Source organism: Oncorhynchus masou, chromosome 22 (genome assembly GCF_036934945.1).
Source record: "Oncorhynchus masou masou isolate Uvic2021 chromosome 22, UVic_Omas_1.1, whole genome shotgun sequence".
Taxonomy (NCBI): Eukaryota; Metazoa; Chordata; class Actinopteri; order Salmoniformes; family Salmonidae; genus Oncorhynchus; species Oncorhynchus masou.
In genome coordinates this window covers 2,562,061-2,583,791 of record NC_088233.1, presented here as the reverse complement: position 1 = coordinate 2,583,791, position 21,731 = coordinate 2,562,061, and the positions used below count along the sequence as shown (strand labels likewise).

The following is a 21,731-nucleotide window of genomic DNA, read 5'->3' as shown; positions in this document are numbered from 1 at the left end:
GTTTCTGCTGCCCTCTGCTGCTGGACTGGGGCCGAAGTTCTCTTCAAGAGGTTTGTGAAATCATTGATCATTCATTTCTGTAGCGCAACTGCTGCTAACGTGGCCACTGTCGCAAACACACCCATGACCCGTGTCGCCCCCGTAACCCGTGTCGTCCGTGACCCGTTTTGCCCATGACTGACCCGTTTTGCCCGTGACCCGTCTCACCTGTGAGGCTCCACAGAGGATCTTGACTTCTGCAGGGACACATGTCCAGTGGCTGGCAGCTCCTCTCAATGCACTACTTGACTGCTGATCTGCACTCTGATTGGTCAGTTCTGTCCTCCCCAGCTGTCCATAATTGCTTCTGCCCCAAGTGAAGACACGGCCGCTCTCTGGAAGAGAGTTGCAGATCATTATAAACCGGTAGCAAAACACTAACAGGATCATACTGTATATAGACGGTAGACACTAACAGGGTCATACTGTATATAGACACTAACAGGGTCATACTGTATATAGACACTAACAGGGTCATACTGTATATAGACACTAACAGGGTCATACTGTATATAGACGGTAGACACTAACAGGGTCATACTGTATATAGACACTAACAGGGTCATACTGTATATAGACACTAACAGGGTCATACTGCATATAGACACTAACAGGGTCATACTGTATATAGACACTAACAGGGTCATACTGTATATAGACACTAACAGGGTCATACTGTATATAGACACTAACAGGGTCATACTGCATATAGACACTAACAGGGTCATACTGTATATAGACACTAACAGGGTCATACTGTATATAGACACTAACAGGGTCATACTGTATATAGACACTAACAGGGTCATACTGTATATAGACACTAACAGGGTCATACTGTATATAGACACTAACAGGGTCATACTGTATATAGACACTAACAGGGTCATACTGTATATAGACACTAACAGGGTCATACTGTATATAGACACTAACAGGGTCATACTGTATATAGACACTAACATACTGGTATATAGACACTAACAGATACTGTATATAGACACTAACAGGGTCATACTGTATATAGACACTAACAGGGTCATACTGTATATAGACACTAACAGGGTCATACTGTATATAGACACTAACAGGGTCATACTGTATATAGACACTAACAGGGTCATACTGTATATAGACACTAACAGGGTCATACTGTATATAGACACTAACAGGGTCATACTGTATATAGACACTAACAGGGTCATACTGTATATAGACACTAACAGGGTCATACTGTATATAGACACTAACAGGGTCATACTGTATATAGACACTAACAGGGTCATACTGTATATAGACACTAACAGGGTCATACTGACACTAACAGGGTCATACTGTATATAGACACTAACAGGGTCATACTGCATATAGACACTAACAGGGTCATACTGTATATAGACACTAACAGGGTCATACTGTATATAGACACTAACAGGGTCATACTGTATATAGACACTAACAGGGTCATACTGTATATAGACACTAACAGGGTCATACTGTATATAGACACTAACAGGGTCATACTGCATATAGACACTAACAGGGTCATACTGTATATAGACACTAACAGGGTCATACTGTATATAGACACTAACAGGGTCATACTGTATATAGACACTAACAGGGTCATAGTGTCTTACGATGCATTATAGCCCATTTATAATGCATTAAACCTTCATGCTTTAGGATCTGTTACCTCTTTCAACAGTGTTAACAGTATTCCCACAGCACCATTAATACTGATATTTAAACACTCTAGTTAGAGTCGATGCCCCCCAAAAATGGATTGATTTGTGTTACATAAGGCACACGGATTTGAACAATTTTGCTACTGAAAACAATCACTTCTTATTATACACCATTTCAAAACATTTTCTCCCTACTAAAAACATGTCTTTGTGTCTCTCTCTCTCACCTGTTTGGGCCACCAGGTGTGTCCAGCCACTGTGAACGTGGGAAACCTTCTCTCCACCCAGTGGTGAGCGGTCTAGGAGGACAGGTCTGGGTAGGAAGGAGTCTGTACTGCTACTGGTCAGCTGGCCGTGCTTATTACTGCCCCACAGGAACACATCTCCCTCAGCTAGAACAGAATACAGATAGACACGACCCCCTGTTAAATTACAACACACGACCCCCTGCTAAATTACAACACATGACCCCCTGTTAAATTACAACACACGACCCCCTGCTATAACACAACACACGACCACCTGTTAAATTACAACACATGACCCCCTGCTATAACACAACACACGACCACCTGTTAAATTACAACCCACGACCCCCTGCTATAACACAACACATGACCACCTGCTATAACACAACACATGACCCCCTGCTATAACACAACACATGACCCCCTGCTTTAACACAACACATGACCCCCTGTTAAATTACAACACACGACCCCCTGCTATAACACAACACATGACCCCCTGCTATAACACAACACATGACCACCTGCTATAACACAACACATGACCCCCTGCTATAACACAACACATGACCCCCTGCTTTAACACAACACATGACCACCTGTTAAATTACAACCCACGACCCCCTGCTATAACACAACACATGACCACCTGCTATAACACAACACATGACCCCCTGCTATAACACAACACATGACCCCCTGCTTTAACACAACACATGACCACCTGTTAAATTACAACCCACGACCCCCTGCTATAACACAACACATGACCACCTGCTATAACACAACACATGACCCCCTGCTATAACACAACACATGACCCCCTGCTTTAACACAACACATGACCCCCTGTTAAATTACAACACACGACCCCCTGCTATAACACAACACATGACCCCTGCTATAACACAACACATGACCCCCTGCTATAACACAACACATGACCCCCTGCTATAACACAACACATGACCCCCTGCTATAACACAACACATGACCCCCTGCTATAACACATGACCCCCTGCTATAACACATGACCCCCTGCTATAACACAACACATGACCCCCTGCTATAACACATGACCCCCTGCTATAACACATGACCCCCTGCTATAACACAACACATGACCCCCTGCTATAACACAACACACGACCCCCTGCTATAACACAACACACGACCCCCTGCTATAACACAACACACGACCCCCTGCTATAACACAACACACGACCCCCTGCTATAACACAACACACGACCCCCTGCTATAACACAACACACGACCCCCTGCTATAACACAACACACCACCCCCTGCTATAACACAACACACCACCCCCTGCTATAACACAACACACCACCCCCTGCTATAACACAACACATGACCCCCTGCTATAACACAACACATGACCCCCTGCTATAACACAACACACGACCCCCTGCTATAACACAACACGTGACCCCCTGCTATAACACACGACCCCCTGCTATAACACAACACATGACCCCCTGCTATAACACAACACATGACCCCCTGCTATAACACAACACATGACCCCCTGCTATAACACAACACATGACCCCCTGCTATAACACAACACATGACCCCCTGCTATAACACAACACATGACCCCCTGCTATAACACAACACACGACCCCCTGCTATAACACAACACACGACCCCCTGCTATAACACAACACACGACCCCCTGCTATAACACAACACTGAGACACAGACAAACATGCCAAGATGAATGCAAGCATAAAGATCATCACCATTGAAAGCGTAATTCAATGGAGAATGTATGTAAACCAGTGATGTCATGGTAGAAAGAGGTGGGTAAACGCTGATTCATTTTCACAGTGAGTAATATAACACACACAACCCCCCCCCCCCATGTCCATTTCTATAGGGACAAGCACTGTCCATGACACAAACTGTCAGGTTTAAAGTTTACAGTATTTCCTGCAATTCTACACATTTTGTCATGGGGTGTCGAGAACATGTCGCAGTTTTAAAAATATAATTTGCTTGCAATTCTACACATTTTTCCATGTCTAATGTGTATTCATGTGATATTTGAGTGACTCAAACATTACAACAAAATCTATTGGCTTAAAAATCGTTAGTTGACATGGACTAGTTGATCTGGACATTTCTGACTAGTTATAAATATCTCTGTCAGGTCTGCCATGATGAGAGGAACTGATGATGCACCACCCAATCTAGATATCACACCTTGTGCTTTCGACTATTACAACTTTCAAGAGGAAGTTGAAGGTCGGACTGAGTTTTGAATAAAACAAAATAAGAAGTTTGGGACTCGCTGCTCTAATACATAATAAAGAAAAATACAAAAGCATCAAATGGTCTCTGTTGTTCTGAGGTAAAATGCTTTTCTGTGGGTGCAATTCACACTCTCTTAAATCATTCATTTGTGTACATGGGAAAATTCAAGTAAAGCACGTGGATCTCCAGTCAGAATAGAGGACTGCAGACTGGAGACTAGCAGAACAGCAGTCTGGAGACTAGCAGAACAGCAGACTGGAGACTAGCAGAATAGCAGAACAGCAGACTGGAGACTAGCAGAACAGCAGACTGGAGACTGGAGACTAGCAGAACAGCAGACTGGAGACTGGAGACTAGCAGAACAGCAGACTGGAGACTGGAGACTAGCAGAACAGCAGACTGGAGACTAGCAGAACAGCAGACTGGAGACTGGAGACTAGCAGAACAGCAGACTGGAGACTAGCAGAACAGCAGACTGGAGACTAGCAGAACAGCAGACTGGAGACTAGCAGAACAGCAGACTGGAGACTAGCAGAACAGCAGACTGGAGACTAGCAGAACAGCAGACTGGAGACTAGCGAACAGCAGACTGGAGACTAGCGAACAGCAGACTGGAGACTAGCAGAATAGCAGACTGGAGACTAGCAGAACAGCAGACTGGAGACTAGCAGAACAGCAGACTGGAGACTAGCAGAACAGCAGACTGGAGACTAGCAGAACAGCAGACTGGAGACTAGCAGAACAGCAGACTGGAGACTAGCGAACAGCAGACTGGAGACTAGCAGAATAGCAGACTGGAGACTAGCAGAAAAGCAGACTGGAGACTAGCAGAACAGCAGACTGGGGACTGGAGACTAGCAGAACAAATGACTGGAGACTAGCAGAACAGCAGAACAGCAGACTGGAGACTAGCAGAACAGCAGACTGGAGACTAGCAGAACAGCAGACTGGAGACTAGCAGAACAGCAGAACAAATGACTGGAGATTAGCAGAACAGCAGACTGGAGACTAGCAGAACAGCAGACTGGAGACTAGCAGAACAGCAGACTAGCAGAACAAATGACTGGAGACTAGCAGAACAACAGACTGGAGACTAGCAGAAAAGCAGACTGGAGACTAGCAGAATAGCAGACTGGAGACTAGCAGAACAGCAGACTGGAGACTAGCAGAACAGCAGACTGGAGACTAGCAGAACAGCAGACTGGAGACTAGCAGAACAGCAGACTGGAGACTAGCAGAACAGCAGACTGGAGACTAGCAGAACAGCAGACTGGAGACTAGCAGTACAGCAGACTGGAGACTAGCAGTACAGCAGACTAGAGACTAGCAGACTGGAGACTGGAGACTAGCAGAACAGCAGACTGGAGACTAGCAGAACAACAGACTGGAGACTAGCAGAACAGCAGACTGGGGACTGGAGACTAGCAGAACAAATGACTGGAGACTAGCAGAACAGCAGAACAGCAGACTGGAGATTAGCAGAACAGCAGACTGGAGACTAGCAGAACAGCAGACTGGAGACTAACAGAACAGCAGACTGGAGACTGGAGACTAGCAGAACAGCAGACTGGAGACTGGAGACTAGCAGAACAGCAGACTGGAGACTGGAGACTAGCAGAACAGCAGACTGGAGACTAGCAGAACAAATGACTGGAGACTAGCAGAATAGCAGACTGGAGACTAGCAGAATAGCAGACTGGAGACTAGCAGAATAGCAGACTGGAGACTAGCAGAACAGCAGTCTGGAGACTAGCAGAACAGCAGACTGGAGACTAGCAGAACAGCAGACTGGAGACTAGCAGAACAGCAGACTGGAGACTAGCAGAACAGCAGACTGGAGACTAGCGAACAGCAGACTGGAGACTAGCGAACAGCAGACTGGAGACTAGCAGAATAGCAGACTGGAGACTAGCAGAACAGCAGACTGGAGACTAGCAGAACAGCAGACTGGAGACTAGCAGAACAGCAGACTGGAGACTAGCAGAACAGCAGACTGGAGACTAGCAGAACAGCAGACTGGAGACTAGCGAACAGCAGACTGGAGACTAGCAGAATAGCAGACTGGAGACTAGCAGAAAAGCAGACTGGAGACTAGCAGAACAGCAGACTGGGGACTGGAGACTAGCAGAACAAATGACTGGAGACTAGCAGAACAGCAGAACAGCAGACTGGAGACTAGCAGAACAGCAGACTGGAGACTAGCAGAACAGCAGACTGGAGACTAGCAGAACAGCAGAACAAATGACTGGAGATTAGCAGAACAGCAGACTGGAGACTAGCAGAACAGCAGACTGGAGACTAGCAGAACAGCAGACTAGCAGAACAAATGACTGGAGACTAGCAGAACAACAGACTGGAGACTAGCAGAAAAGCAGACTGGAGACTAGCAGAATAGCAGACTGGAGACTAGCAGAACAGCAGACTGGAGACTAGCAGAACAGCAGACTGGAGACTAGCAGAACAGCAGACTGGAGACTAGCAGAACAGCAGACTGGAGACTAGCAGAACAGCAGACTGGAGACTAGCAGTACAGCAGACTAGAGACTAGCAGACTGGAGACTGGAGACTAGCAGAACAGCAGACTGGAGACTAGCAGAACAACAGACTGGAGACTAGCAGAACAGCAGACTGGGGACTGGAGACTAGCAGAACAAATGACTGGAGACTAGCAGAACAGCAGAACAGCAGACTGGAGATTAGCAGAACAGCAGACTGGAGACTAGCAGAACAGCAGACTGGAGACTAACAGAACAGCAGACTGGAGACTGGAGACTAGCAGAACAGCAGACTGGAGACTGGAGACTAGCAGAACAGCAGACTGGAGACTGGAGACTAGCAGAACAGCAGACTGGAGACTAGCAGAACAAATGACTGGAGACTAGCAGAATAGCAGACTGGAGACTAGCAGAATAGCAGACTGGAGACTAGCAGAATAGCAGACTGGAGACTAGCAGAACAGCAGTCTGGAGACTAGCAGAACAGCAGTCTGGAGACTAGCAGAACAGCAGAACAGCAGACTGGAGACTAGCAGAACAGCAGACTGGAGAACAGCAGAACAGCAGACTGGAGACTAGCAGTACAGCAGACTGGAGAACAGCAGAACAGCAGACAGGAGACTAGCAGAACAGCAGACTGGAGAACAGCAGAACAGCAGACTGGATACTAGCAGAACAGCAGACTGGGGACTGGAGACTAGCAGAACAGCAGACTGGAGACTAGCAGAACGGCAGACTGGAGACTAGCAGAACAGCAGACTGGAGACTAGCAGAACAGCAGACTGGGGACTGGAGACTAGCAGAACAGCAGACTGGAGACTAGCAGAACAGCAGACTGGAGAACAGCAGAACAGCAGACTGGGGACTGGAGACCAGCAGAACAGCAGACTGGAGACTAGCAGAACAGCAGACTGGAGACTAGCAGAACAGCAGACTGGAGACTAGCAGAACAGCAGACTGGAGACTAGCAGAACAGCAGACTGGAGACTAGCAGAACAGCAGACTGGAGACTAGCAGAACAGCAGACTGGAGACTAGCGAACAGCAGACTGGAGACTAGCGAACAGCAGACTGGAGACTAGCAGAATAGCAGACTGGAGACTAGCAGAACTGCAGACTGGAGACTAGCAGAACAGCAGACTGGAGACTAGCAGAACAGCAGACTGGAGACTAGCAGAACAGCAGACTGGAGACTAGCAGAACAGCAGACTGGAGACTAGCAGAACAGCAGACTGGAGACTAGCAGAACAGCAGACTGGAGACTAGCAGAACAGCAGACTGGAGACTAGCAGAACAGCAGACTGGGGACTGGAGACTAGCAGAACAAATGACTGGAGACTAGCAGAACAGCAGAACAGCAGACTGGAGATTAGCAGAACAGCAGACTGGAGACTAGCAGAACAGCAGACTGGAGACTAACAGAACAGCAGACTGGAGACTGGAGACTAGCAGAACAGCAGACTGGAGACTGGAGACTAGCAGAACAGCAGACTGGAGACTGGAGACTAGCAGAACAGCAGACTGGAGACTAGCAGAACAAATGACTGGAGACTAGCAGAATAGCAGACTGGAGACTAGCAGAATAGCAGACTGGAGACTAGCAGAATAGCAGACTGGAGACTAGCAGAACAGCAGTCTGGAGACTAGCAGAACAGCAGTCTGGAGACTAGCAGAACAGCAGAACAGCAGACTGGAGACTAGCAGAACAGCAGACTGGAGAACAGCAGAACAGCAGACTGGAGACTAGCAGTACAGCAGACTGGAGAACAGCAGAACAGCAGACAGGAGAACAGCAGAACAGCAGACTGGAGAACAGCAGAACAGCAGACTGGATACTAGCAGAACAGCAGACTGGGGACTGGAGACTAGCAGAACAGCAGACTGGAGACTAGCAGAACGGCAGACTGGAGACTAGCAGAACAGCAGACTGGAGACTAGCAGAACAGCAGACTGGGGACTGGAGACTAGCAGAACAGCAGACTGGAGACTAGCAGAACGGCAGACTGGAGACTAGCAGAACAGCAGACTGGAGACTAGCAGAACAGCAGACTGGAGACTAGCAGAACAGCAGACTGGGGACTGGAGACTAGCAGAACAGCAGACTGGAGAACAGCAGAACAGCAGACTGGGGACTGGAGACCAGCAGAACAGCAGACTGGAGACTAGCAGAACAGCAGACTGGAGACTAGCAGAACAGCAGACTGGAGACTAGCAGAACAGCAGACTGGAGACTAGCAGAACAGCAGACTGGGGACTGGAGACTAGCAGAACAGCAGACTGGAGACTAGCAGAACGGCAGACTGGAGACTAGCAGAACAGCAGACTGGAGACTAGCAGAACAGCAGACTGGAGACTAGCAGAACAGCAGACTGGGGACTGGAGACTAGCAGAACAGCAGACTGGAGAACAGCAGAACAGCAGACTGGGGACTGGAGACCAGCAGAACAGCAGACTGGAGACTAGCAGAACAGCAGACTGGAGACTAGCAGAACAGCAGACTGGAGACTAGCAGAACAGCAGACTGGAGACTAGCAGAACAGCAGACTGGAGACTAGCAGAACAGCAGACTGGAGACTAGCAGAACAGCAGACTGGGGACTGGAGACTAGCAGAACAGCAGACTGGAGAACAGCAGAACAGCAGACTGGGGACTGGAGACCAGCAGAACAGCAGACTGGAGACTAGCAGAACAGCAGACTGGAGACTAGCAGAACAGCAGACTGGAGACTAGCAGAACAGCAGACTGGAGACTAGCAGAACAGCAGACTGGAGACTAGCAGAACAGCAGACTGGAGACTAGCGAACAGCAGACTGGAGACTAGCGAACAGCAGACTGGAGACTAGCAGAATAGCAGACTGGAGACTAGCAGAACTGCAGACTGGAGACTAGCAGAACAGCAGACTGGAGACTAGCAGAACAGCAGACTGGAGACTAGCAGAACAGCAGACTGGAGACTAGCAGAACAGCAGACTGGAGACTAGCAGAACAGCAGACTGGAGACTAGCAGAACAGCAGACTGGAGACTAGCAGAACAGCAGACTGGAGACTAGCAGAACAGCAGACTGGAGACTAGCAGAACAGCAGACTGGAGACTAGCAGAACAGCAGACTGGAGACTAGCAGAACAGCAGACTGGAGACTAGCGAACAGCAGACTGGAGACTAGCAGAATAGCAGACTGGAGACTAGCAGAAAAGCAGACTGGAGACTAGCAGAACAGCAGACTGGGGACTGGAGACTAGCAGAACAAATGACTGGAGACTAGCAGAACAGCAGACTGGAGACTAGCAGAACAGCAGACTGGGGACTGGAGACTAGCAGAACAAATGACTGGAGACTAGCAGAACAGCAGAACAGCAGACTGGAGACTAGCAGAACAGCAGACTGGAGACTAGCAGAACAGCAGACTGGAGACTAGCAGAACAGCAGAACAAATGACTGGAGATTAGCAGAACAGCAGACTGGAGACTAGCAGAACAGCAGACTGGAGACTAGCAGAACAGCAGACTGGGGACTGGAGACTAGCAGAACAGCAGACTGGAGAACAGCAGAACAGCAGACTGGGGACTGGAGACCAGCAGAACAGCAGACTGGAGACTAGCAGAACAGCAGACTGGAGACTAGCAGAACAGCAGACTGGAGACTAGCAGAACAGCAGACTGGAGACTAGCAGAACAGCAGACTGGAGACTAGCAGAACAGCAGACTGGAGACTAGCGAACAGCAGACTGGAGACTAGCGAACAGCAGACTGGAGACTAGCAGAATAGCAGACTGGAGACTAGCAGAACTGCAGACTGGAGACTAGCAGAACAGCAGACTGGAGACTAGCAGAACAGCAGACTGGAGACTAGCAGAACAGCAGCCTGGAGACTAGCAGAACAGCAGACTGGAGACTAGCAGAACAGCAGACTGGAGACTAGCAGAACAGCAGACTGGAGACTAGCAGAACAGCAGACTGGAGACTAGCAGAACAGCAGACTGGAGACTAGCAGAACAGCAGACTGGAGACTAGCAGAACAGCAGACTGGAGACTAGCGAACAGCAGACTGGAGACTAGCAGAATAGCAGACTGGGGACTGGAGACTAGCAGAACAAATGACTGGAGACTAGCAGAACAGCAGACTGGAGACTAGCAGAACAGCAGACTGGGGACTGGAGACTAGCAGAACAAATGACTGGAGACTAGCAGAACAGCAGACTGGAGACTAGCAGAACAGCAGACTGGGGACTGGAGACTAGCAGAACAAATGACTGGAGACTAGCAGAACAGCAGAACAGCAGACTGGAGACTAGCAGAACAGCAGACTGGAGACTAGCAGAACAGCAGAACAAATGACTGGAGATTAGCAGAACAGCAGACTGGAGACTAGCAGAACAGCAGACTGGAGACTAGCAGAACAGCAGACTAGCAGAACAAATGACTGGAGACTAGCAGAACAACAGACTGGAGACTAGCAGAAAAGCAGACTGGAGACTAGCAGAATAGCAGACTGGAGACTAGCAGAATAGCAGACTGGAGACTAGCAGAATAGCAGACTGGAGACTAGCAGAACAGCAGACTGGAGACTAGCAGAACAGCAGACTGGAGACTAGCAGAACAGCAGACTGGAGACTAGCAGAACAGCAGACTGGAGACTAGCAGTACAGCAGACTGGAGACTAGCAGTACAGCAGACTGGAGACTAGCAGACTGGAGACTGGAGACTAGCAGAACAGCAGACTGGAGACTAGCAGAACAACAGACTGGAGACTAGCAGAACAGCAGACTGGGGACTGGAGACTACTAGAACAAATGACTGGAGACTAGCAGAACAGCAGAACAGCAGACTGGAGATTAGCAGAACAGCAGACTGGAGACTAGCAGAACAGCAGACTGGAGACTAACAGAACAGCAGACTGGAGACTGGAGACTAGCAGAACAGCAGACTGGAGACTGGAGACTAGCAGAACAGCAGACTGGAGACTGGAGACTAGCAGAACAGCAGACTGGAGACTAGCAGAACAAATGACTGGAGACTAGCAGAATAGCAGACTGGAGACTAGCAGAAAAGCAGACTGGAGACTAGCAGAATAGCAGACTGGAGACTAGCAGAACAGCAGTCTGGAGACTAGCAGAACAGCAGTCTGGAGACTAGCAGAACAGCAGAACAGCAGACTGGAGACTAGCAGAACAGCAGACTGGAGAACAGCAGAACAGCAGACTGGACACTAGCAGTACAGCAGACTGGAGAACAGCAGAACAGCAGACTGGATACTAGCAGAACAGCAGACTGGGGACTGGAGACTAGCAGAACAGCAGACTGGAGACTAGCAGAACAAATGACTGGAGACTAGCAGAATAGCAGACTGGAGACTAGCAGAATAGCAGACTGGAGACTAGCAGAATAGCAGACTGGAGACTAGCAGAATAGCAGACTGGAGACTAGCAGAACAGCAGTCTGGAGACTAGCAGAACAGCAGTCTGGAGACTAGCAGAACAGCAGAACAGCAGACTGGAGACTAGCAGAACAGCAGACTGGAGAACAGCAGAACAGCAGACTGGACACTAGCAGAACAGCAGACTGGGGACTGGAGACTAGCAGAACAGCAGACTGGAGACTAGCAGAACAGTAGACTGGAGACTAGCAGCACAGCAGACTGGGGACTGGAGACTAGCAGAACAGCAGACTGGAGACTAGCAGAACGGCAGACTGGAGACTAGCAGCACAACAGACTGGAGACTAGCAGAACAGCAGACTGGAGAACAGCAGAACAGCAGACTGGAGACAAGCAGAACAGCAGACTGGAGAACAGCAGAACAGCAGACTGGAGACTAGCAGAACAGCAGACTGGAGACTAGCAGAACAGCAGACTGGAGACTAGCAGAACAGCAGACTGGGGACTGGAGACTAGCAGAACAGCAGACTGGAGACTAGCAGAACAGCAGACTGGAGACTAGCAGAACAGCAGACAGCAGACTGGAGAACAGCAGAACAGCAGACTGGAGAACAGCAGAACAGCAGACTGGAGAACAGCAGAACAGCAGACTGGAGACTAGCAGAACAGCAGACTGGAGAACAGCAGAACAGCAGACTGGAGACTAGCAGAACAGCAGACTGGGGACTGGAGACTAGCAGAACAGCAGACTGGAGACTAGCAGAACAGTAGACTGGAGACTAGCAGAACAGCAGACTGGAGACTAGCAGAACGGCAGACTGGAGACTAGCAGCACAACAGACTGGAGACTAGCAGAACAGCAGACTGGAGACTAGCAGAACAGCAGACTGGAGAACAGCAGAACAGCAGACTGGAGACTAGCAGAACAGCAGACTGGGGACTGGAGACTAGCAGAACAGCAGACTGGAGACTAGCAGAACAGCAGACTGGAGACTAGCAGAACAGCAGACAGCAGACTGGAGACCAGCAGAACAGCAGACAGGAGACTAGCAGAACAGCAGACTGGAGAACAGCAGAACAGCAGACTGGAGACAAGCAGAACAGCAGACTGGAGAACAGCAGAACAGCAGACTGGAGACTAGCAGAACAGCAGACTGGGGACTGGAGACTAGCAGAACAGCAGACTGGAGACTAGCAGAACAGCAGACTGGAGACTAGCAGCACAGCAGACTGGAGACTAGCAGCACAGCAGACTGGAGACTAGCAGCACAGCAGACTGGAGACTGGAGACTAGCAAAACAACAGACTGGAGACTAGCAGAACAACAAACTGGAGACTAGCAGAACAACAGACTGGAGACTAGCAGAACAGCAGACTGGAGACTAGCAGAACAGCAGACTGGGGACTGGAGACTAGCAGAACAGCAGACTGGAGACTAGCAGAACAGCAGACTGGAGACTAGCAGAACAGCAGACAGCAGACTGGAGAACAGCAGAACAGCAGACTGGAGAACAGCAGAACAGCAGACTGGAGAACAGCAGAACAGCAGACTGGAGACTAGCAGAACAGCAGACTGGAGAACAGCAGAACAGCAGACTGGAGACTAGCAGAACAGCAGACTGGGGACTGGAGACTAGCAGAACAGCAGACTGGAGACTAGCAGAACAGTAGACTGGAGACTAGCAGCACAGCAGACTGGGGACTGGAGACTAGCAGAACAGCAGACTGGAGACTAGCAGAACGGCAGACTGGAGACTAGCAGCACAACAGACTGGAGACTAGCAGAACAGCAGACTGGAGACTAGCAGAACAGCAGACTGGAGAACAGCAGAACAGCAGACTGGAGACTAGCAGAACAGCAGACTGGGGACTGGAGACTAGCAGAACAGCAGACTGGAGACTAGCAGAACAGCAGACTGGAGACTAGCAGAACAGCAGACAGCAGACTGGAGACCAGCAGAACAGCAGACAGGAGACTAGCAGAACAGCAGACTGGAGAACAGCAGAACAGCAGACTGGAGACAAGCAGAACAGCAGACTGGAGAACAGCAGAACAGCAGACTGGAGACTAGCAGAACAGCAGACTGGGGACTGGAGACTAGCAGAACAGCAGACTGGAGACTAGCAGAACAGCAGACTGGAGACTAGCAGCACAGCAGACTGGAGACTAGCAGCACAGCAGACTGGAGACTAGCAGCACAGCAGACTGGAGACTGGAGACTAGCAAAACAACAGACTGGAGACTAGCAGAACAACAAACTGGAGACTAGCAGAACAACAGACTGGAGACTAGCAGAACAGCAGACTGGAGAGCAATAACAGTCACCCACCAGTAAGGCTCACAGAGTGGGCGGAGCCTGCAGCAACACTGTGTGAAATCACCTGTTCCAGACCTGGGACCAGACAAGGTACCTTGGAGGTGAAGTGTTCTGGGACAGGCTGTGGACTCAGAGCTCTCTTAGCCTGGCCAGAGAGACCCATACCCCACTGGTAAACACTACCTGTGGCTGGAGATAGAACACAAGGAGAAAGACGTATTGGTGATTATTGTGCCCCATTAGAAAGAAAGCATTGATGATGGTACATTTACATTTGAGTCATTTAGCAGACGCTCTTATTCAGAGCGACTTACAGGAGCAATTAGGGTTAAATGCATTGCTCAAGACTGACAGATTTCTCACCTACTCGGCTCGGGGATTCAAATCAGAGACCTTTCGGTTAGTGGCCCGACGTTCTTAACCACTATTAACCACCTGCTCTGTAGTGACTGAGAGGAAGACTGAACTATTTACATAGCACACACACTACACATAACCACTTACAGCAATGAGGACACACACACACACTACACAGAACCACTTACAGCAATGAGGACACACACACACACACACTACACAGAACCACTTACAGCAATGAGGACACACACTACACAGAACCACTTACAGCAATGAGGACACACACACACACTACACAGAACCACTTACAGCAATGAGGACACACACACACACTACACAGAACCACTTACAGCAATGAGGACACACACACTACACATAACCACTTACAGCAATGAGGACACACACACTACACAGAACCACTTACAGCAATGAGGACACACACTACACAGAACCACTTACAGCAATGAGGACACACACACTACACAGAACCACTTACAGCAATGAGGACACACACTACACAGAACCACTTACAGCAATGAGGACACACACACTACACAGAACTACTTACAGCAATGAGGACACACACTACACAGAACCACGTAAAGCAATGAGGACCAGAGTGAGTGTAAAAGTTAAATTCAGAGATTGGATCTGTCGTCAGAACTATAACATATTTATGAATGTCATTTGGAGGCTCCGTGGCTGTGAGGTCAGTGAACAGGTATGTCTTACCAGTGACAGGTATGTCTTACCAGTGACAGGTATGTCTTACCAGTATGTCTTACCAGTGACGGGTATGTCTTACCAGTGACAGGTATGTCTTACCAGTATGTCTTACCAGTGACGGGTATGTCTTACCAGTGACAGGTATGTCTTACCAGTATGTCTTACCAGTGACAGGTATGTCTTACCAGTGACAGGTATGTCTTACCAGTATGTGTTACCAGTGACAGGTATGTCTTACCAGTATGTGTTACCAGTGACAGGTATGTCTTACCAGTATGTGTTACCAGTGACAGGTATGTCTTACCAGTGACAGGCATGTCTTACCAGTGACAGTTAGTGAATGTCTGAGTCCTGCTGCCACTCTGATCACTGGCTCCCTTACAGACTGAATGGGCAGCAGCACCACAGAATGAGGGATTGGCTCTGAGACACCCAACTGGCCGTATGCATTAGATCCACACGTCAGTACCTGGCCATGATCTGAGAAACAAAACATGTTGATATAAAATGACAAGCATGAACCCCTAGATATACGTCAAGACATTCAGGTGTTGTGATGACTGTCACAGGAAGCTGCTCCAGGTCGCTACTGTACATTCTCTGCCTCTCTCCCCAGAGAGAATGAGCAGTACATTCTCTTCCACTCACCAGTGAGGACGAGTGTGAAATCCCAACCACAGGACACGTGTGCAACCCTCTGACCAATGAGAGGACAGAGTTGAAAGGTGGTGACCTCTAAACTGTGACCCAGTCCCAGCTGACCTCTGTGGTTCTGGCCACACACCAGCAGCTCTCCTTTCTCTGGAGGAAGGAGGAAGAGGCGGTGGGGGAAGAGGTGGAGGAAGAGGAGGTGGAGGAAGAGGAGGTGGAGGAAGAGGAGGTGGACAAGGAAGTGGAAGAGGCGGTAGAGGAGGAAGAGAATGAGGGAGGTAGAAGAAGAGAAGGATAATAACTTATTAGTTGTGTATACTGTGTAATGCATACGCAGAAAAATGTTATTCACATAGCTTTATTGACACACCAAAAGTAGAAGCCATATGTCCAGCAGAGGGAGACAAAGTCAACCCTTTGCAGATATTAGATAGCTTTCTTCATGACAACAAAAATGCCATCATGAGCCACACGCACCAGAGACCACAGCCGAATGCCCACCACCTCCACTGAGTTGGCGCACCGTCCCCATATGTAGGGCTCCATCAGCGAGCCTGGGCACTGACAGGTCTTCAACATGGCCCTGTCCTAACTGCCAATAGCTGTTGGTTCCCTGCAATGTTTCAGGAGGTATTGACAGTGCAAATTGAGATGCAGTTCCTACTGTGTTCATATTTAACATATGACATTGCTTCAGTAAATCACCGGAACTCAACTGCCAGAGACGGAGAGATTTTACTACTCTAGTTCACTTTCACTAGTTAGATAATTCTAGTTAGTTAACGTTAGCTAACTGGCGCTAACATGAGTTTTGGTAGCTAGCGTTCTTGAAACTTGAAAACGTAGCTAGCTAACGTTAGTATCACAAACAAACAGGATCTTAATAGCTAAATACGAGTGTCATGATACATACAAAAAAAAATTGGTTGCTAAAGAAACTTACCCACGTGTAGACACATAATTCTGTCAGCAAGCTTGTATCCATAGCATGGGGATGCCAAATGTAATTTACGACAGTAGATCGTAGTTGCTGTAAAGTAGTAAAGTAGTTTGTTTACATACGTCAGTGGTTTTCCACCATGTTGAGTGTGGCTAAAGAGGATGGTCACTAGTTACCACAGCGACAAAGTCAAAATGGCTATCCTAAAATATCATGAAAACAAACATGTGTTTTTTGGTCTTCATTCAGGTTAGATATACGGTTAGGATTAGGTTTGAAATCAGATTTTAAGAAGATAAATGGTAGAAATAAGCGGGGTTCAGACGTAATTATGACTTTGTGGCTGTGGTAACTAGTTACGACCCAAAAAGAGGTGTGGCGTAGATCTACAACTCTCTATTATATTCTATCCTATTATATCAGGATGAATATGCATGTTTAGCAAATTTACAATTGAATTCTCCATGAATGTTAAACGTTCTGTTTTTCCTCCAGTGAAAATCTCTGTTGATAGGACGACAACTCTAGAGAAGTCGCTATAAAAATGCATAGTCACAGTATGCTCTTCATAAAAAGTCTCTGGTATATAATTTTAAAACTAAAATCGGATTTATTTAACCAGGCAAGTCAGTTAAGAACAAATTCTTATTTTCAATGACGGCCTGGGAACAGTGGGTTAACTGCCTGTTCAGGGGCAGAACGACAGATTTGTCCCTCGTCAGCTCGGGGGTTTGAACTCGCAACCTTCCGGTTACTAGTCCAACGCTCTAACCACTAGGCTACCCACACACAAACATTTAGACTTATACATAACCAGGGTACCTTTCTTCACAGTAGAAACATTGTTGAATCGATTATCACGTTTGAATAATATTATTATATTTTACACCCTTAAATTCATCCCAGCAACAACTCAATATTATATACACAAACATGGGAGGAATATATGGTGCATTCGAAAAGTGTTCAGACCCCTTCCTCTTTCCATATGTTGTTGTTACATTACAGCCATATTCTAAAACTGATTGAAACAACACACAATTCCCCAAAATGAAAAAGCAAAAACAGGTTTTTAGATTTTCTTTGCAAATTTATATTTAAAAAAACAACTGAAATGTCTGCAGGATCGAAAGTGGTCTCCATCATTCTTAAATTGAAAAAGTTTCGAACCACCAAGACTCTTCCTAGAACCGGCTGCCCGGCCAAACTGAGCAATCGGGGGAGAAGGGGCTTGGTCAGGAAGGTGACCAAGAACCCGATAATCCCTCATACAGAGCTCTAGAGTTCCTTTGTGGAGATATAAGAACCTTCCAGAAGGACAACCATCTTTGCAACACTCCACCAATCAGGCCTTTTTGGTAGAGAAGTCACTCCTCAGTAAAAACATATGACAGCCCGCTTGGAGTTTGCCAAAAGGCACCTAAAGGACTCTCAGACCATGATAAACAAGATTCTCTGGTCTGATGAAACCAAGATTGAACTCTTTGTCTTGAATACCAAGAGTCATGTCTGGAAGAATCCTGGCACCATCCCTACGGTGAAGCATGATGGTGGCAAGATCATGCTGTGGGGATGTTTTTCAGCGGCAGGGACTGGGAGACTTGTCAGGATCGAGGGAAAGATGAACAGAGCAAAGTACAGAGAGATCCTTGATAAAAACCTGCTCCAGAGCACTCAGGACCTCAGACTGGCCGAAGAGTCATCTTCCAACAGGACAACGACCCTAAACACACAGCCAAGACAATGCAGGTGTGGCTTCGGGACAAGTCTCTGAATGTCCTTAAGTGGCCCAGCCAGAGCCCAGACTTGAACCCAATCAAACTTCTCTGGAGAGACCTGAAAATAGCTGTGCAGCAACGCTCCCCAAACAAAATGACAGAGCTTTGAGAGGATCTGCAGAGAAGAATGGGAGAAACTCTCCAAATAAAGGTGTGCCAAGCTTGTAGCGTCATACCCAAGAAGACACAAGGCTGTAATCGCTGCCAAAGGTGCTTCAACAAAGTACTGAGTAAAGGGTCTGAATCCTTAAGTAAATGTGATATTTCTGTGTTTTATTATTTTATAAATGTCTAAAAAAGTGTTTTTGCTTTGTCATTGTGGGTTATTGTGATGTCATCATGGGTTATTGTGATGTCATCATGGGTTATTGTGATGTCATCATGGGTTATTGTGATGTCATTATGGGTTATTGTGATGTCATCATGGGTTATTGTGATGTCATTATGGGTTATTGTGATGTCATCATGGGTTATTGTGGTGTCATCATGGGTTATTGTGGTGTCATCATGGGTTATTGTGGTGTCATCATGGGTTATTGTGTGTAGATGGATGAGGAGGGGGGGGGATGTAATCAATTTTAGAATAAGGCTGTAATGTAACAAAATGTGGAAAAATGCAAGGGGTCTGAATACTTCCTGAATGAACTGTATTGGACACCCATATGATCCCCAGTAATTAAATCACCTTCTGGATAAATAGAAGATAAGGGGTGGGTGTAATAGAGAGATGGATTACAACACAGGAGGCTGCTGAGGGGAGGACGACTCATAATAACACCTGGAAATAAGCAAATGGAGAGATTTAAAACAGGGGTGGCAGGGTAGCCTAGTGGATAGAGAGTTGTGCTCGTAACCCAAAAGTTTGCAAGATCGAATCCCCGAGCTGACAAGGTAAAAATTTGCCGTTCTGCTCCTGAGCAAGGCAGTTAACCCCCTGTTCCTAGGCTGTCATTGAAAATAAAAATTTAACTTGCCTAGTTAATTACATTTTTAATCCTTTTTTTTTAAAGAATGGAATGGAATCAAACACATGGAAATCATGTGTTTAATGTATTTGATACCATTCCACCTATTCTGCTCCAGCCATTACCACAAGCCCATCCTCCCTAATTAAGGTGCCACCATCCTCCTGTGGATTACAAGTATGGTATTTATTTACGTTAGAGATACCACAATAGTTATGTGTACATGGCAGGTATGGCTTGGGGGAGGCCCAGATCAATGACCATGGGGGTTGGCAGATCATTCAATCAATCAAATGTATTTATAAATCAATTTTTACATCAGCTGATGTCACAAAGTGCTATAAGGAAACCCAGCCTAAAACCCCAAACAGCAAGCAATGCAGATGTAGAAGCATGTTGGCTACAAAAACTCCCTAGAAAGGGAGGAACCTAGGAAGAAACCTAAAGAGGAATCAGGCTCTGACGGGTGGCCAGGCCTCTTCTGGCTGTGCCGGGTGGAGATTATAAGAGTACATCGCCATTAAGGCCAGATTGCTCTTCAAGATGTTCAACGTTCATAGACGACCAGCAGGTTCGAATAATAGTCACAGTGGTTGTAGAGGGTGCAACAGATCAGTACCTGTTGCTAGCTAATTTGTCATGGGATGTAAATGTTGAGTTGTTATTTTACCTGTAGTGCACAAGGTCCTCTACTCCGACAATTAATCAACACATAAAATGGTTAACCTTACAGGCTTTTTCTTCTTTGTACTTTGCATGGCGATTGGCATCTAACTTTCATAGTATTACCACGACCGACTGACTGACCTCTTCATCTTTCAATCACCCACATGGATATAACCAGTGAGGAGATGGCACGTGGGTATGTGCTTCTAACAGCCAACGAGGAGATGAGAGAGGCAGGACTTGCACTGCGTTCAGCGTCACAAATAGAACTGACTTCTGTGTTAGTGTTTGGCAATGCAGATGCTCGTTGGCGTGCGTGAGCAGTGTGGTCAGTATGTTAGTTATGACAACATGACGACCAGGTGTTCTACCTCTACAGGGGAGGAGGAAGGAGGAAGAGCGTGGTGGAAAACACCATGTTGACTCTCTACACCGACAAAAGAAGATGAAGTATTATAATGGTGCCACCATGGGGGTCAAAATGTGACAATGTTCATTATTAATTTACCATCCACTGGCACCTATTTACCATCCACTGGCACCTCTCTCTCCCACCTTCTCTCTCTCCCTCTCTCTCCCTGTCCCTCTCTCCCACCTTCTCTCTCTCCCTCTCCCTGTCCCTCCCTCTCCCTCTCTCTCTCTCCCCCTCTATCTCTCCCACCTTCTCTCCCTCCCTCTCCCTGTTCCTCCCTCTCCCTCTCTCTCTCTCCCCCTCTATCTCTCCCACCTTCTCTCTCTCCCTCTCCCTGTCCCTCCCTCTCTCTCTCTCTCCCACCTTCTCCCTCTCCCTCTCCCTCTCTCCCACCTTCTCTCTCCCTCTCCCTCTCTCCCACCTTCTCTCTCTCCCTCTCCCTGTCCCTCCTTCTCCCTCTCCCTCTCTCCCACCTTCTCTTTCTCCCTCTTCCTGTCCCTCCCTCTCCCTCTCTCTCCCTCTCTCCCACCTTCTCTCTCTCCCTCTCCCTCTCCCTCCCTCTCCCTCTCCCTCTCCCTCTCCCACCTTCTCTCTCTCCCTCTCCCTCTCCCTGTCCCTCCCTCCCTCTCCCTCTCTCCCCCCTCTCTCTCTCACCAGCCAAACACAGTAAGCTACTCTGCCTGCCTAGATGTCATACCAAGTTACCTGAATGAGATGGGCCAGTTGTGCTGAACAGCCCGTGCTTGCTGTAAACCAGGGATTGGCACTATGACGCCTCATGATGAGTTCTGTTTTA

The 21,731-nt window shown here is 47.8% G+C and overlaps 1 protein-coding gene across 4 annotated transcripts in view; it reads right to left on the bottom strand.

Annotated features, from left to right (window-relative positions):
- The window catches only part of sergef (secretion regulating guanine nucleotide exchange factor), a 38,729-nt gene extending 21,474 nt beyond the window's left edge, over window positions 1–17,255 (bottom strand). For 3 of the 4 annotated variants that reach the window (XM_064929105.1, XM_064929106.1, XM_064929108.1), the window contains exons 1-7: window positions 17,118–17,255; window positions 16,652–16,787; window positions 16,172–16,324; window positions 15,848–16,003; window positions 14,453–14,629; window positions 1,955–2,119; window positions 208–374 (exon numbers count right to left, since the gene is read on the bottom strand). In XM_064929105.1, coding sequence (XP_064785177.1) covers window positions 208–374; window positions 1,955–2,119; window positions 14,453–14,629; window positions 15,848–16,003; window positions 16,172–16,324; window positions 16,652–16,787; window positions 17,118–17,159 — 996 coding nt within the window. In that variant the 5' untranslated portion in view covers window positions 17,160–17,255. The remainder of the gene's footprint in view (window positions 1–207; window positions 375–1,954; window positions 2,120–14,452; window positions 14,630–15,847; window positions 16,004–16,171; window positions 16,325–16,651; window positions 16,788–17,117) is intronic. The other variant, XM_064929107.1, reaches the window with a different exon arrangement.
- Between the last annotated feature and the right edge of the window lie 4,476 nt (window positions 17,256–21,731).